Source organism: Notothenia rossii, assembly GCF_949606895.1.
Source record: "Notothenia rossii genome assembly, chromosome: 7".
Lineage (NCBI taxonomy): Eukaryota > Metazoa > Chordata > Actinopteri > Perciformes > Nototheniidae > Notothenia > Notothenia rossii.
The window spans coordinates 31,371,444-31,388,549 of NC_136905.1; the positions used below are offsets into that span (position 1 = coordinate 31,371,444).

The following is a 17,106-nucleotide window of genomic DNA, read 5'->3' on the forward strand; positions in this document are numbered from 1 at the left end:
CCCTCTTTTTCCACACAGACAGTGAGCAGGTGCGTCCACCAGACTGGCTGCAGACCCTGATGGATGCCTGCTGCCTGGCCGGGGACTTCAGCCTGCAGGGCGTGGCCATCTCCCTGCTCATGGACCTCGTTGGGCTCACCCAGTCTGTAGCCATGGTGACTGCGGAGAGCGTGGCATCCGGTGGCAGCTCGGAGCCCGCCCAGCCCATGAGCCCCAGCCAGGGTAGAGTAGCCGTGGTCATCAGGCCTCCACTCACTCAGGGAATCTTAAAATACATCGCTGATAAAACAGTCTTCTTCAAGGTACAGTCCTCTGTCAATGTCACTATTGGTGGTCTTAATCTTCTTTGATGTTCTTGAACCTGTTTCATATTTTTTTCCCTCAGAGTGTGGCTCTGATCCTATGGGACCAGCTGAGTGAAGAAACACCTCAGCACCATCAACGCAGCGTGGAGCTCTTCTACCAGCTCCACAACCTGGTGCCTTCCTCCAGCATCTGTGAGGACGTCATCAGCCAAAAGCTCATGCACAGAGACAAGGTTCGTTCAGAAAACACTTAACATCCCGGGAAACATAAAACAATATGTCATTTAATCGTTTATTTGAACAGGGACAATGCACATTAATGAACACTTAAGACACATAATGCTTCAAGTGTAAATATGCCAGATTTTAGCTTTGAGCTCATTTCCATCCGAAGTCCAGGTTTGTGGCACAAGCAAACGACCAGTTTGTAAAACAGTATTCAATGTGGGATAGAATAATACAGTGGAGGTATGACTTGCAGGATCAACAGTTAAGAAGGTTCTGATTTGTTTAACATTTTGCAAGTTGAATTTAATATTATTGGATACTTTCTTAATATTTTTCTTAAAAGTCAAGTTCGAGTCCAATATGACTCCAAGATACTTGAAGTGGGGGACTAGTTCTAATTCTGCTCTGTTTAAAAATACGTTGGATCCTTCGATGTTGACTGGTCGTTTACTGACCAATCAACCTTTTTTACGTTTAACTGTAAGCAAATGTTGTTCAGCCAGTGTTGAACCTTGTCCAAAGCTTTTGAGAGAGTGTTTTTCCCATGTACAAAGATGGCCGCATACATTTGCACATTCAACTCAGGACATACATTAGGCAAGTCATTAATGTATAGAGAAAACAGTAATGGTCCAAGAATGGAACCTTGTGGAACCCCAACAGGGTTCCACAATGTTTCATGGGAGCCTGCCTGCAGGCAGCAGCCTCAGGACACCTGCACTCTGAGGACACCTCCACTCTCAGGACAGGAAGTGCACGCTAAGAATTCCAAAATAAAATCGCCACTATTAGAACAGCGCCACTTTCCAAACAGGAAATGCACGCAAATACAAAATAAAATTGTATCGTGACACTTATTATTCGCACCTTCAATTATGTTGATGAAGAAGTTCGCTTTGGCCTGTCTTATCGTTTGTGTTACCTTGTTACGAGCATGAGTGAATTTCTCTCTTTCATTGGATAGTCTGGATTTCAAGCTCTGCTTCAATAGTTGGTCTCTAGATTTCATTAAATTCCTGCACTGTAGATTCAGCCAGGGAAGATGGTGTTCCTTCCTGTCCCTAACTGACCCTCTCCTTGAGAAGGAAGACATTGTATCATTAATTTTGGATATAAACAGATTACTGTTCTCATTCATAACACTCCGTTCGATGTCTCACCATGGGATGCGCCTCATCGCGGAGCAAACAGAAGCATCAATCTCATTACGCCAATCCTGATTGGTTGGTGATCTTGACGTCAGCGTCAGGGAATCCACCCCCTATAAGTAGCTTGCTCTACGTCGCATGCGTCATTCAAACACCCCTTCTCACTTCAGAGCACATCTCGATAGATCGTAGCCGGGCTAGCTTAACTGTCCACAGACTGAACCCAAAGCTAACTTTCGGTCGACGGACGCTCGCCGGCTGCTTTTCTGCTTCGCAAGAAGACTGTTAATTCTAACACACCAGTTAGTATTGCAAATTGACCTCGCTGTTTTTTCTTCGGAAATAAAGGTAAGGTTTAGATTTTTTCAGGTTAGCAACACACCTGTTGCTAGCTTGCCTTCCCTCATTACCGACACCACGGTAGCGTGGACGTTTTTATTTTTCTCTCTCACACCAGAGGAGGAGAAGAAGATAAAGATATTAACACACCAGTTAATATTCCTTGAGAATAAAAAAAATCTACACCGTCGCTTTTCTCCGGATTAACGACAGGTTGGAAGAAAAAAAAATCTCGGCAACATACCTGTTACGAGCGGGTCCTCTCCACGCCGTCACCACGGCGAACAAGATGGACGCCTCTCTCCCTCACACCAGAGGAGTCAGGGACTCGGAGGCTCGGCTCTGCGGCTGCGGGTTGAAAATATCAGGCACAGACTCACACCAGGTCTGCTCGTCCTGCCTCGGGCTGGAACACGCCAAGGAGGCTATCGACAACCCCGGCTCGTGCGGGCATTGTGCCCGCTTCACCATCAAGAGCCTCGGCCGATGGTTAGCACGCCAAGCTAGCTTGTCGGGACAGGACCCCCTCATGTCCACTGATTTGCCGGCTGGCAATCAAGACATGGGGACGTCCGCCGCAGAGATTGAGCCCCGCACTGTGTCGGTCTGGGGCTCACCAACAGCGGCAGCTGCAGAACCGGAGTCCCGCGCCGTGTCAGGCTGGGACCCGATGGCGGCAAGAGACGCGAGAGCGGAGCCCCACGCTATACCAAGCTGGGGCTCCCGCCTGGACCTCACCATGGTTTCGCCCGCGGAGGATGTCCTGGAGTTGGAATATATGGAGGACGAAGAGGATGCCTCTGAGTTCCTCCTGTCCGACTCGGATAAGCAAGAAGATGATATCTTCTTGTCATCGGCTCAGGCTGCTCTCCCGGGCGATAGCACACCAGCTTCGCCCTGTCTGAGCATGGACCTGCAGGCCGTGTGTCAGCGTGCCGCGTCCAGGCTAGACATCCCATGGCCCGAAATGGCCAAGGAGACCTCCAGGTCCCGTTACGAGGCGAAACATTTGCCCCAAGCAACGAGGACAAAGAGGCAACTCCTTTCCTGGACCGGCTGTTCTGGACGAGATAGCCGCGATCACGGACATCTGTCTCCGCGTTCAACGCTGCGCCGTCCAGGCCACGGGCAAGGCAATGGGAATCATGGTGGTGCAGGAAAGAGCTAGATGGCTCAACCTCACCAACCTCCCAGACCGGGAAAAGGAGGATATGCTGGACATGCCCCCATCGTTCCCGAGGGGATTTTCGGCTCCGCTCTCGTCTCCATGCAGAAGAGATGCGAGTCGAAAAAGAAGGAGGACGAGGCCCTCCACCTCTGTCTCCCTCGAAGGGTCCAGCCGAGGTATTTACGAAGGTCGTTCGGCGCACATAAATTACCTGGAGCTTTTAGCGGTGTTCCTCACCCTAAAACGCTTTCTGCCTTTTCTCAGAGGACACCATGTCCTCGTGAGGACGGACAGTACGACCACAATATCGTATATAAACCGACAAGGGGGTTTGCGCTCTCTCCAGTTACACATGCTGACACGCAAACTGATCTTGTGGAGCTGCGGCCGTCTCCTCTCTCTGAGAGCGACGCACGTACCAGGTGTAATGAACCTCGGGGCAGACCTGCTGTCCAGAGGTGTACCACTATATGCAGACTGGACTCTACATCCAATGGTTGTGAGCCAGCTGTGGGTGCGTTACGGCCGAGCCGCGGTAGATCTGTTCGCATCAAAAGAAAATGCTCACTGTCAGCTTTTCTTTTCAATGCGCGAGCAAAATGCATCATTAGGCGTGGACGCGCTCGCACACGTTTGGCCTCTGGTCCTCCTGTACTCGTTTCCACCCCTGGCTCTGATACCCCCAACTCTGGCCAGAGTGAGGGAACAGCGCCACACAATGATCCTGATAGCTCCGCACTGGCCTGCAATGTACTGGCTGGCGGAGATTTATCAGCTGCTGTGCGGTCAGCCGTGGCAGCTCCCCCTACGCAGAGACATACTGTCTCAGGCGGGGCGGACGATCTTTCACCCACACCCGGAGCGCATGGCCCTATGGGCCTGGCCCGTGAGTGGTACAATCTGAATACAGTGGGTCTCCCGCAGAAGGTGATAAACACTATTCAGAGTGCGAGAGCTTCCTCCACCAGGTCTCTTTATGACTGTAAGTGGAGGGTGTTTGAGGACTGGTGCCTTCAAAAAGAGCACACCGCTTTTCAATGCCCTGTCGGAGTGATTTTTATCATTTCTACAGGACCTAATTGAAAAATACAGAGCTTTCTCCACGATCAAAGTCTACCTGGCTGCTATTGCTGCATGCCATGTGGGCTTTGAGGGTAAGACTGCCAGCCAACATCCTTTGGTCTGCCGTTTTATGAAGGGAGCTTGCAGGCTCCTCCCTGTTTCCAGCTCACTAGTGCCCTTATGGGACTTGACGGTGGTTTTAGATGGGCTCACTCTAACCCCATTTGAACCCCTGGAAGAAGCTGACATGAAGCACCTGTCACTCAAGACAGTGCTGTTACTGGCCCTGGCATCCGCCAAGCGAGTCAGTGACATTCATGCGCTATCTGTACATCCTTCATGCACTCAGTTCGCCCCAGGGCAAACGAGAGTGTTGCTGAAGCCCAACCCTGCCTTTATACCTAAGGTGGTTGGTTCATGTACCCCAATTGACATTGAGGCATTTCCTCCGCCGCTGTGTCCCTCCGGGGAACAGCAGCCGAATTTGCTGTGTCCAGTCCGTGCTTTACGCACTTATATGGACAGATCAAAAGAGTTTCGTCATAATAATAATAATAATAGATTTAATTTGTTAGCGCTTTTACAGGTGCTCAAAGATGCTTTACAGATAATAGTGAAGAAAAAAGAAAAGAGAAGAAAGGAACAACAAATAAATATATAGTTAAAGTTAAAGTCAAATAATACAAAAACAATCACACATGAAAAGCCAGATTGAAGAGGTGAGTTTTTGTGAGTTTTTTGAAGATGGTGAGGTCGGTGCAGTCTCTGATGGGTTGTGGGAGTGAGTTCCAAAGGGAGGGGGCTGCAACGGAGAAGGCTCTGTCCCCCCAGGTCCGGTGATTGGTGCGGGTGGGGATGGATAGGAGGTTGGCTTCTGATGAGCGGAGGCAGCGGGAAGGGGTGTGGTGGTGCAGCAGTTCTGTTAGGTAGGGGGGGGCCTGGTTGTTGAGGGCTTTGTAAGTAATGAGGAGGACTTTGAAGTGGATTCTTTGATGGACGGGGAGCCAGTGGAGGTTCTGGAGGATGGGAGTGATGTGGTCTCGGGAGCGGGTGTGGGTGAGGAGGCGGGCAGCAGAGTTCTGGATATGTTGGAGTTTATTGAGGAGGTTTGATGATATGCGATAGAGCAGCGGTTTTCAAAGTTTGAGGCGCGCCTCCCCTGGGGGGCGCCAGAGAGCTTCAGGGGAGGCGCAGCGTGAGACACAAAAGAACGAGAAAAAGACGAGTAAAGTGACACTTGCCCACTTGTGGCTGTCTGTGGAGACCGACTTCCCCCACCTCTCCAAAAAGGCTGTAAAAGTGCTCATTCCCTTCACCTCCACCTACCTGTGTGAGTGCAGGTTTTCCGCATTGACTTTGATCAAAAGCAAGTACCGGTAAAGGCCGCAGCCAGAGTATGATCTGCGTTTATTCCTGTGTGCATCAAAGACGCAGACTCATTGTTCCCAATAAAGTAGGGGTGAGTGTAATAAGGAGGCAAAGTTGACGTTCAGTGTATTTATCCACCATGTTGAAAATGTTAAAAAAAATATGTCTTGAGAACACGGCGTGCGGAAATATACGGGTCGTGCTGCAGCTAGATGTGCCTGTCCTCTGTAAGAAGGTGTCGGCGACTGACATGCAAGGAAGAACGGCTGTCCACAGGCTGTTCCAACTTTAACAACTGTATTAACTTCCAGGGTAGTGAATTGAACATGCAATTGTAATTGGGTGTGTGGTATATTTTCAAGCACGGACACGCATGTTCCACAACACACAAACTGAACAACACTCAATTTTCCGATCGCTACCAGTGTCCTTGCGATCTTGTTATAATAACAAGTGCACGTTACTGATGCAATATGGTTGAGACCATTCGGGCTTATTCTAGAGGGGTGCAAGGAATAGTCCAAGTAGTGGGGGAGTTTTATACAATATGTTTAAAACATAAAAATAAAAAGGTTTAAAAAAGTTATTGTTTAATGTTTTAAGGAGGTGACGCTACTCAGCCAATCAAATCGGTGCAGTCAGCACGATAGATTCAAACACACACACACAGAGACGAGACAAGAGGAAAGAAACAGTCGGAGTAATTTCAAATGGCGGAAGGTAGACAGCGAAAACAGAGCATTTAATTACATGTTCTCTTACTGGACCTCTTTGAAATGCAATTGAATACCCCTGCATTATAGCAACAATAATAATAATAATAATAATAGCAATAATAATTGGGAGGGGGGGCGCGACTGTTCTTATGTTCTCTGAGGGGAGGGTCACCTACCCACACTTTGAAAACCCCTGCCATAGAGGATGCTATTGCAGTAGTCGAGTCGTGAAGTGATGAATGCATGAATCAGGGTTTCAGCAGCAGAGGAGGAGAGTGATGGGCGGAGACGGGCAATGTTTTTGAGGTGGAAAAAGGCGGTCCTGGTGATGTGATTTATGTGGTGGTTGAATTTGAGCTGACTGTCGAAAATGACTCCGAGGTTGCGGATGTGAGGGGGGGAAGATAGTGTGGCTTTCAATGGTGAAGTTGACATTCTGGATGTCTTTGATACGGGATGGGGGGCCGATGATGATGATGTCTGATTTGGCACTGTTCAGTTGGAGATAGTTTGTTTGCATCCATGCTTTTATTTCTGAGAGACAGTTGGTGAGAGTGGAGTGTGTTGTGGGGGTGATGGTTTTTGTTGAGATATAAAGTTGGATGTCATCGGCGTAGCAGTGAAATTGAAGGTTGTGGCGACGAATTATTTTGCCAAGGGGGAGCATGTAAAGGATGAAGAGGAGGGGGCCAAGCACCGAACCCTGGGGGACGCATTGGGACAGAGGAGCAGTGGAGGAGGTGCAGTTGTTGATGTTGATAAACTGATGTCTGTCGGTGAGGTAGGATTTCAGCCAGGAGAGTGCAGTGTCAGTGATGTTGAGTGATGATTCGAGGAGGGACAGCAGGATGGTGTGGTTGATGGTGTCGAATGCTGCGGTGAGGTCGAGGAGGATGAGGATGTTCAGGTTGCTGGAGTCAGAGGAGAGGAGGAGGTCGTTTGTGATTTTCAGAAGAGCTGTTTCTGTGCTGTTTTTTGATCGGAAACCGGATTGAAATGGCTCAAAGAGGTCATTGGAGCTGAGGTGGGATTTTAGTTGTGAGGCAATGACACGTTCAAGTATTTTTGACAGAAAAGGGAGATTTGAGATAGGCTGGAAGAATAATGACCAACTCTTAGTGTCCTGGGCTAACCTTCCGAAGGGCAAGCCCGTTACTAAGCAACGGCTCTCCCACTGGATTGTGGAGGCAATTGCTTTGGCCTATACGAGTCAGGGTTTGCAGGCACCTTCGGGTCTGCGTGCTCATTCGACTCGTGGTCTGGCTACATCCTGGGCTTTGTTCAAGGGTGTTTCCATCCAAGACATTTGTGCAGGTGGTCCTCGCCGCTCACTTTTGTCCGCTTTTACAGGCTAGACGTCTCTGCTCCTAGTGTGGCCCGAGCAGTGCTGGGCACCTTGTTGAGTCAGAGCTCTACCTGTTGAGTTCTGGTTGGTTTGGTGAATTTCGAGATAAGCTCGTCTGGCAATACGGGAGCTACAATATCCCATAGTGAGACATCGAACGGAGTGTTATGAATGAGAACTATAGGTTACTTACGTAACCCCAGTTCTCAGAGTAACATGTAGTGAGATGTCTCACCAGACGGCCCTCCTTGCTATGGTGAAGCAAGAAGAGGTGCTTATTTTGAATGACGCATGCGACGTAGCGCAAGCTACTGATAAGGGGTGGATTCCCTGACGCTGACGTCAAGATCACCAGCCAATCAGGATTGGCGTAATGAGATTGATGCTTCTGTTTGCTCCGCGATGAGGCGCATCCCATAGTGAGACATCTCACTACATGTTACTCTGAGAACTGGGGTTACGTAAGTAACCTATAGTTTTCACCAATGTTTTCAGAGGACAGAGTGTCCCCCCAATCAATCATTTTCACTGCATCCATAAAACGTTGTTGCAGGTTTTTGGGGATGAAGCGTGAACCCAAGGCAGGGGTTTTAGGTGTGACCATGAACCTTTTTTTGTGAGTTTCCTGGTAAAAAACAATAAGATTATGGTCAGAAAGACCAGTCAGGAAGTTGTAGGTTTTAACTATTCTGTCAGCTTTGTTTGTGAATAATACATCTATAATAGTCTTGGAGGTTTTGGTTATTCTAGTCGGTTGATCCATTAGTTGTATTAAGTTCAATCAATCAATCAATGTTTATTTATGTAGCCCAATATATCACAAATGTTACATTTGTCTCAGTGGACTTCACAGTTTGTACAGAATATCAGTATGAGAATACGACACCCTCTGTCCTTAGACCCTCACATCGTACAAGGCTGTCCTTCCTAAACACATTATATCCTGCCATAGATACAAGAGTGGACGGTGACGACTGTTTTAGCCAAGATTCCAATATGCCCAATGTCTGTGAAATCCATGCTGAAGCAACTTTCTGCTTTCAGAGAATACGCCTGGAGTCCCATGTGAGGTTCTCCGTGCTGTGGCATCTGACACGAGACTTGAACATCACCAAATCCTCTCCTTTTAATCGCACATTTGACAGGTTTGTTGGCCACATAAAAAAGGTGCGAAATGATTTGAAGTACTTTTCAATTTGTACAATTGTAATTTCACTACCTTTCCTGTATTTTCCTTCCTTCAGATCTCTCTTCATCATGCTCGACAGTCTGAGTTTTTGGGATCCGTGCACTAGCGCTGTAGGTCGGGCTTGGCTGAATCAGGTGCTTCAGAGACATGACATCGCTCGGGTTTTAGAGCCCCTCCTCCTCGTCCTGCTCCACCCAAAGACCCACCGTGTATCCATCCAGAGGGTACAGTCCCAGCGCCACTGGGCCCAGGTCTTCCCTGAAGCACAGGAACAGGGCCCATCAGAACCCCTTTTCGCCAGGGACTCTGGCTTCTCAGACAGTAAGCATGGGCCAGACTAGCTGCATTTTCTATTTTTACCGAATAAAGTACAGTAGCCGAGTGTTTTAAGTCACGCCTTTACTTAATACAATTATTACATGAAGGATCTGTCGTCTGAAGCAAGACAGCACATTTGTTATTGCTCCCACTTTCTCCACGCCAGCAGTGCACATTACAGCCCTTTTTTCTTCTTCTTACCTTTAACAATAAAAGCCTGATACATAGCACATCAATGGTAACCAGAAATAATTTAAAGGGGACCTATCATGCAAAATGCACTTTTTGATGTCTTTTATACATAGATATGTGTCCCCGGTGTGTCAGGGAACTCACGCAGCGTCAGAAAATAAAACCCTTTCTCTTTTCCTCCGTACCCAAATCTCTAAAAACGAAAGTACAACGGAGCTGATCCAGATTTGCGTCCGATATGACGTAATATCGGAAATGTGGACCCACGGCACAATCAGAAACAATGCCCGACTGTTTCGACGTAATATGGTCGGTGTTTTACATTAGCATCGCTAACACTCAGAGCTACCCTGTACCGGAGAGCATGTGTGTGAAGAAGCAGGAAATAAAAAGGAATTCACCTTGTGGTATAACCGGCAACAGAGAAAGCCTTTGAGCTCCATACTGTTTCAGAAATAGTCCTTGACAATCCATGATATGGCGTTTCATCACGGCACTATTTAGTTTAGACAGTAGCTGCCGGGTACCACATGAGCTCAGCCCCCTCCTTTTTTATTTCTTATATCCTTTTTTTTTTTTTTTTAAAGCTTTATACCCAAAATCAGCACTTTTGAAACAGGAAGTGAAATAGAGGGATATGAGGCATGGCTACAATAGGTGATCTGTTTGGTATTTTGAGCAAAACAATTCATAGACATGTTTTTTATATATTTGTATATATCTCAGACCTATGCTATTGCCTAAAAATAGCATGATAGGTGACCTTTAAATGAACTTGCAGTGTGTATGTGCAAGGATTAAAAATGTTTTAGGCTGCAGTGTGAAGGTGGAAACTGGTGAGTTGTTAACGTGTAAAGAGCTCATCTTACTTTAAACATTCCTGTTTGGATTTTAAACTGCCTTGCACTGACTTTCAAAATATTCTCAGTTTTGTAATATTTAATTTAAATAAATAAAAACTTTAGGATTCATGTTTATTCATCTATTATTCCATTATTTTTCATGACTATTTAGGTTTTGCTGTAGTATCGTTTCAGTATTGGTATTTAGGCTTGTATCTTATTAAAGTCATCATTTTGGAATCAGAACAACCCTAAACTGCAACACTAACTGATCTTGAAACCCACCTGCTTTCACATGTCCAGCTTATGCAAATGTTGTCCTCTTTCTTTTCTCAGACTTTGCTCAGATCCAAGGGGACAGGTTGGCCACAGATGATTTCCGAGGCCTTGTGATGGGGGACATGGAGCCGTTCTGCCTGACTGTTAACCCCCTGAGTGACAGCCTCTCCTTACTGAGCCTGAGCAGCGAGAACCTGCATCTAGCTGGTGAATATCAGCCTGCTGACCAGCAGGGGGAGCTCCAGAGCTCTGAGTCCAGTGCTTCTCATTCATCCGCCGGGGAAAATGGCAGCTTTGAGGAACCAGAAGTTGTCAGCAGCACAAACCAACAGCCTTTGGACGACATGTCTGAACAGTCTATAGAGGAGGCTGTGTCCCTTGTTATTAAAGAACTAATAGACAGGGTTTTGAGTTTAATAGATGAGGGGTCTTTTGAACTCTCATCTCAACCTGAAAACTGGCCTCAGACAGACACTGACAGCACTTCCTCAGAAAACTCCACTGGTCCCTGCCTTGAATCAGGCCCCCCCCCAGGCTCCAACCACCAGACTCTGCCTGAGATGCTGGCTGGAGGCACGCTGGAGTTCCTCTCTGTTTCACAAGTGGATGTATCTGTGGAGGAGGAGGAGCACAGAGAGGGCATCACACGTCACAGTTCATCACCTTCCATCATCACGTTGCCAGATAGCTCAAATCCTCCCACCCCAGAAAACCGCCTGCAGGTCGACGAGCATCAAGCCCGCAAACGTAGCCACAGCAGCAACCAGCTCAGCCTGAAAGGGAAGATCCTGGAGAGGCTGTCGGACAAATCTCCAGGGGCCAAGCCCAAGATGAAGAAGGCCAAGAGGAAAGAGGAGGAGAGGCAGAGGAAGCTGGCCAGTCAAGCTGAGAAACTGCGGCCGCCGAGTATCTTCTTCGGGGACAGCCTGGATCTGGAAAACTGGTACAGCTGCGGGGAAGGGGAGGTGTCGGAGATCGAGAGTGACACCGGCTCGCCCAGCGGGGGCTCCGTAGGGACCGTTGGGGGGGTCAGTGTCACAGGACGAAGATCATCCTCAGTCCCACCTCATTTCAACATCCATCCTCTTTATCAGCATGTCCTGCTCTACCTCCAGCCGTACGACTCCTCCCGAGCGCTCCACGCCCTGTCAGCAGTCGCAGCCATGCTGAGGGCCGCTCCCTCGGGGTTCGTGAGCGCCATCTCCACCACCAGCATCAACAACACCTACACTCCGCAGCTGTCTCTGCTCCAAAACCTCCTCGCCCGTCACAGGGTCTCCGTCATGGGCAAAGACTTCTACTGCCCCATCCCCCAGGACTCACACTCCCACTCGTTCCGCAGTGCAATGTACCTGGAGATCATCATCTCACTCTGCCTCTACTTCCTCAGAAGCTATTACTCCGCCCACCTGACGGCAGGCCCCGAGGACTTGGCAGGAAACCGGGCCATGCAGCTGACCAGCGTCGAGGTTCTTACACTCCTTTTCAGCGAGCTCTCCAAAGTCACGGGCGGCTCGGCTAAGGGCTTCGCTAGTTTTATCAGCGACGTCCTCTCCAAGTGCAAAGTTCAGAAAGTGGTTCTCCACTGCCTGCTCTCCTCCATATTCAGCGCTCAGAAGTGGCACGAGCAGCGGGTGGCGGGGGTGAACGTGGCCACGGTGGAAGAGGGTCTGTCAGAGGACAGCGTCATCAACCTATCGGAGGACCAGATTGACAGCTGCAGCGCCGTCCAGTCCCAGCTGCTCCGACTGCTGCAGAGCCTCGTGGTGCTCGAGCACAGGGTGCTGGTGCCGGCCGAGGAAGGAGGAGAACCTGTACCTGGGGGCGGGACTGGAGTCGGGGGAGCTGGGGGAGGTAATGGTGCTGGCTTTGAGATCCTGGGAGGGGAAGTGGAGCACCTCAACCCTCAGCAGCCAATGACGTCACTGCAATACCTCCACGGACAGCCTATCACAGCGCAGGGAATGTTCCTGTGTGCAGTGATCAGGGCGCTGCATCAGCACCACGCGTGTAAGATGCACCCCCAGTGGATCGGACTCATTACAGCCACCCTGCCGTACATGGGGAGGGTGCTGAGGAGGGTGGTGGCCTCCGTCACTTTGCAGCTGTGCAGGAACCTGGACAATCTCCTGCAGCAGTACCGCTATGAGACCGGGATCACTGACGTCAGGTATGAGCAACTTCATGGTTTGTACCGATCAGATATGCTATTATCAAAAGCCATTCTACGTTTATGGTATATGAATTCAATTCAATATGCTTTATTGGCTTTAGTGTAGCAAAGACACTATAGCCCTGGATATATCCAAAGCATCAAGTACTAGTGACATTTTAAAGAAACAGAAAAAGTTACAATTCATTCAAATCAGAAGAGGTGCGATGCAAAACATTATCTTAGCAAGGAGCTTTATTATTTCTTGTAAATAATATTTTCATCAATTCTTCTGATAGTGTTGATAAATGTTGGCATTCACAATGTGTGTTTAGAACTTCATAGGAAAATATATATTGATGACCCTGTATATTTCCCTTTATGTTGTAGACCCCAGTGGATGGCTCTCTGCATCCCTCCTGACCTGATTCTCACAGTGCTGGAGGGGGTGACAGCCATCATCCATTACTGCCTGCTGGATCCCACTTCCCAGTACCACCAGGTGAGGGCGCCACGCTCCTACATGCTGTTAATAATGCTTTTTCAATTCTCAGTGAATGTTTTCAACACTCTGCACATACAACTCTAATACAGGCCTAAACATTAGTTGTTAACATTCTGTCATGTTGCATTTTCTGCCTCTCAGCTACAAGTGAGCGTGGACCAGAAGCACCTGGCTGAGGCTCGCTCAGGCATCCTGTCCATCCTCCACACCATCATGTCTTCTGTCACCCTGCTGTGGAGCATCCTCCACCAGGCTGACAACTCCGACAAGCCAGCTGCCGCCTCTGCCGCCTCCACGTCCAACATCAACCTGGGCTCCACTAAGGTACAACAGGCAAGCCTTACTCAGAATTAAACATTCAATAACGATTTTTAATGCAATCTTCACTGCAAAATAAGGTCATACCATATGACAAAAAACAAATGAAATGTGAGGAAGGGCCAGAGACAATCTGTCTAAATGTACCTCAAAGAGATGAAATGGCAGATATACTGTATGGGTCATTCCAGAATTGGAGGACAAATGATCCTTATATATTTCACTATTTAGCTATTTAAATGTTGTCTTGCCCAGGTAGAATAAATGCAAATGCAGCTAACATATTTCTTTACATAAGCTGAAATGTTTCCTGCAGCACTGCAGATAAAAAAAACGTATCTATAGTGTGCACTGCAGTGTACACAGCCAAGTGAGAAACTGCTCGGCATTAGATTTTCTACAGAAACGAGATTCTAACTCCATACATATATTAATAATTGGACTCCTAGTCCCAGCAGTAAGAATGTCATGTCATTACAGGCACTGAAGGACCTTTCAGCAATTACAGATCTGTGTTTTCATGCAGGTAGTTATTAGCCTGTCCAGATGATATTAGTTTTTTCCGGCGGTGAGTTGGAAAGTAATTTACACTGAGATATTACGGAGATTTTTCTCCTGTACCAAACATAATGTGTAATCATTACATGCCCTGTGTCCCTGCATGAAGGAATAATAGGCTGCTTACTTAAAATGACTTTTTCAACTACGACCTTTCTTAGTTTGAGCATTTAATATTTGGCAGAATACACGTACAAAATAGCAATCAACTTTGAGGCAGAAAGTATTGTTTGACCATTTCTTTAGTGTCAGTTAACAGGATAAATGTGGAATGTACCGTGGACTCATATTTAAAAATAAAGTGTCTAATACTTAGAGGAAATACTACTGTGTTTGATTCCTGCGTTGTGTTCTGTTGTTTACAAGAAATGACTAGGGTGAGACTGGATTGTATCTGAAATAGTTTGCATAGCAATTTATGAGCTGTTTATGTCTAACCTAACTTATTTGTTTGTTCTACAGAACCTGCGGCAGCAGATCCTGGAGCTGCTGGGTCCCATCTCCATGAACCACGGTGCTCACTTCATGGCAGCAATTGCCTACGTTTGGAATGAGAGGAGACAGGTCAAAACTCCTGTCAGAAATAAGGTGGGTGTTCTGAGAAACAGTGGGGAATAAAAAGTACACCCACCCTTTAGGTTTTATCGTTGTGTTAATCATTATATCCACACCCTTTCCCCAGGTGATCCCTGTAGCCAGTGAGGAGCAGCTGCTGCTGGTGGAGCTGGTCCGCTCAGTGAGCGCCATGCGCACTGAGACCGTGATGCAGACGGTCAAAGAGGTCCTGAAGCAGCCGCCCTCCATCGCAAAGGACAAGGTAGGTGGTGCTGTTGCCATTCGTTTGAATGGTTTCATTTCTATCTCATTTGCCATCTGCATAAAGCCATTTCAGACACAGCACAGTGCAGAACTTTTAGCTGTTATGACTGCATAACATTAACATTTATTTAATTTAATGTAGTCCTTGATTAAATATATATATATTATTGTCACGCTTTTCTGCAATAAATACATTTCTTCCATTTAAATAAAAAACTAATTATATTTGATCTCTTTTAGTTTCAACTTTTCCATAATGTCGATAGTGAGTCATTACAATACCATTTGTTCCTTACGGTTCCCTACAGAAGCACCTCTCCTTGGAGGTGTGCATGCTGCAGTTCTTCTATGCCTATGTCCAGAGGTGAGTCAATAGCAGTATAATATTACTTTTATTTCTTATTTATATTTTACTATTCATTGTAATGGATGTCCCTTTTGACATCTTCTAACCTCTAAATCATGTTTACATGGCATTCATGATTGTTTCCTGTGTGTTCTAGGATCCCAGTGTCCAGTCTAGTTGACAGCTGGCCCTCCCTGCTGGCCCTGCTGAAGGACTCAGTGCCTCTGGGCCTGCCTGCCCCGGGACAGTTTCTTATTCTCGGGTCAGTTTCACTATTTTCTCACATCATCATCAATGTATCAGCTTTGTAGATGTTAGTGGCTGCTCACAGTTCACTTGCGACACCTTCCACTTTCACATCATATTTTTAAAGATAAGACAATACTGGTCATTTTGGAAAATAAACGTCACTAACAAATATCACTATAAAACTTTCCAGTTAAGTCCTTTTTAATAAGACCATTTTTTGAATATAGTTTTCTGAAATGTTAGGTTAAAATATGCAAACGATGAATTGTCTTATTGTGGTACACATTTCCACACATTTCTGGAACAGTCTGAACAATAATTAATAAAAGATAACGTATATGTAATGTTTAAGTATGCATTCTAAAAATTATCCAGAAGTACTTAGTAAGATATTTTGAAAGAAGACATGGCATTGATGCAAAACAATCCAACATCTTAAAAATGAAAAATATGTATTTGTTTTTGTACCTGTAATGTCACGCCTTAACTTATTCAACATCCCTTTCTCTTTGTTCTCCCTAGAGTTCTAAATGAGTTCATTTTGAAGAATCCCAACCTGGAGAGCAAGAAGGACCAACGGGAGCTGCAGGTAACTACTCCAGCCCCCTCCATTACTTTTTAACCCTTCATTGTTTTATATTATATTTTTTAATAGGACAATATGTATTTCCTTTCCTTAATGCTCCTTGAGCTTTTGGTGTTTGTTTTGATCCCCTTAGTTAAAGGTTTGACATTTATCTCATGCTGTATAGTCATTCAGAATCAAACAGTAAAATGGTACACATGTAACTGAATATAACTTGTATCCAGGATGTGACCCATAAGGTGGTGGAGGCTATCGGGACCATTGCAGGCTCCTCTCTGGAGCAGACCACCTGGCTGAGGAGGAACCTGGAGGTGAAGGCCTCTCCTCAGATCCTCGTGGATGGAACCAACCTTGAAGCTGATGTAGAAGGTGAGCTGCTGCCACTGACTGCACTGGAGCAAGGGCTGTTGAGGAACACCATATGTTTATCATTGGAAATAATATATAATAGGTATTCACACTCAACATCCTAAACGAAATGTGTAACACTACTTCTGATGTCAATGCCAGAAGAGGTTTACGGGATAGTTTGAAGTGAAGTTATGAGGTACTTATTTACAGTCTTCTAGTATCTATCCTTATTGTATTAAAGGCACGACAGTTTCATGAGTTTTACTGTACCCCTATCATAAAATGTAGGCTGAAATGTACCTCCTTTAGCCTTGGTCATGTGTAGAAGCCCATGAGAATCTAGTTTAAATGCATTCCACACTTAACTATGTGTAAAGAAATACATTTTGCTGTCCGGATCCACAAGAGAATCCACTTTTCGGTTGCCAGTGAGTCTCTGTCCTGACCTACGGTTTGTTCATCCAAGACTTGATCCACATCAGTTCATTTTAAATGTACAGTAAGTATTGCAGGCAGCCATTAAACTGAGCTTTTTTGTAATGGTGTTTGCGGCAATCTCTATTTTGGCAAGGGTGAAAACATTTCTGTGTTTAAACCAGAGATGTTTTATTGTGAGGGAGTAATGTTATCCAGCTAAATCCAGTATAGAGAATACTCTGACACTACATGTGAGAGGTTCAAAAGGGATCACTTTTGCGCTACAAAAAGCTTGTGAATGTATAT

The 17,106-nt window shown here is 46.5% G+C and overlaps 1 protein-coding gene across 6 annotated transcripts in view; it reads left to right on the forward strand.

Moving 5' to 3' along the window:
* The window catches only part of dop1a (DOP1 leucine zipper like protein A), a 47,929-nt gene that overhangs the window by 25,211 nt on the left and 5,612 nt on the right, over positions 1-17,106 (forward strand). For 4 of the 6 annotated variants that reach the window (XM_079691916.1, XM_079691911.1, XM_079691913.1 and 1 more), the window contains 13 exons: positions 19-302; positions 386-538; positions 8,724-8,824; positions 8,924-9,189; positions 10,557-12,669; positions 13,042-13,153; positions 13,298-13,489; positions 14,495-14,620; positions 14,715-14,849; positions 15,160-15,215; positions 15,355-15,459; positions 15,969-16,035; positions 16,257-16,401. In XM_079691916.1, the coding sequence (XP_079548042.1) occupies positions 19-302; positions 386-538; positions 8,724-8,824; positions 8,924-9,189; positions 10,557-12,669; positions 13,042-13,153; positions 13,298-13,489; positions 14,495-14,620; positions 14,715-14,849; positions 15,160-15,215; positions 15,355-15,459; positions 15,969-16,035; positions 16,257-16,401 (3,855 nt within the window). The remainder of the gene's footprint in view (positions 1-18; positions 303-385; positions 539-8,723; positions 8,825-8,923; positions 9,190-10,556; positions 12,670-13,041; positions 13,154-13,297; positions 13,490-14,494; positions 14,621-14,714; positions 14,850-15,159; positions 15,216-15,354; positions 15,460-15,968; positions 16,036-16,256; positions 16,402-17,106) is intronic. The other 2 variants (XM_079691912.1, XM_079691915.1) reach the window with 1 other exon arrangement.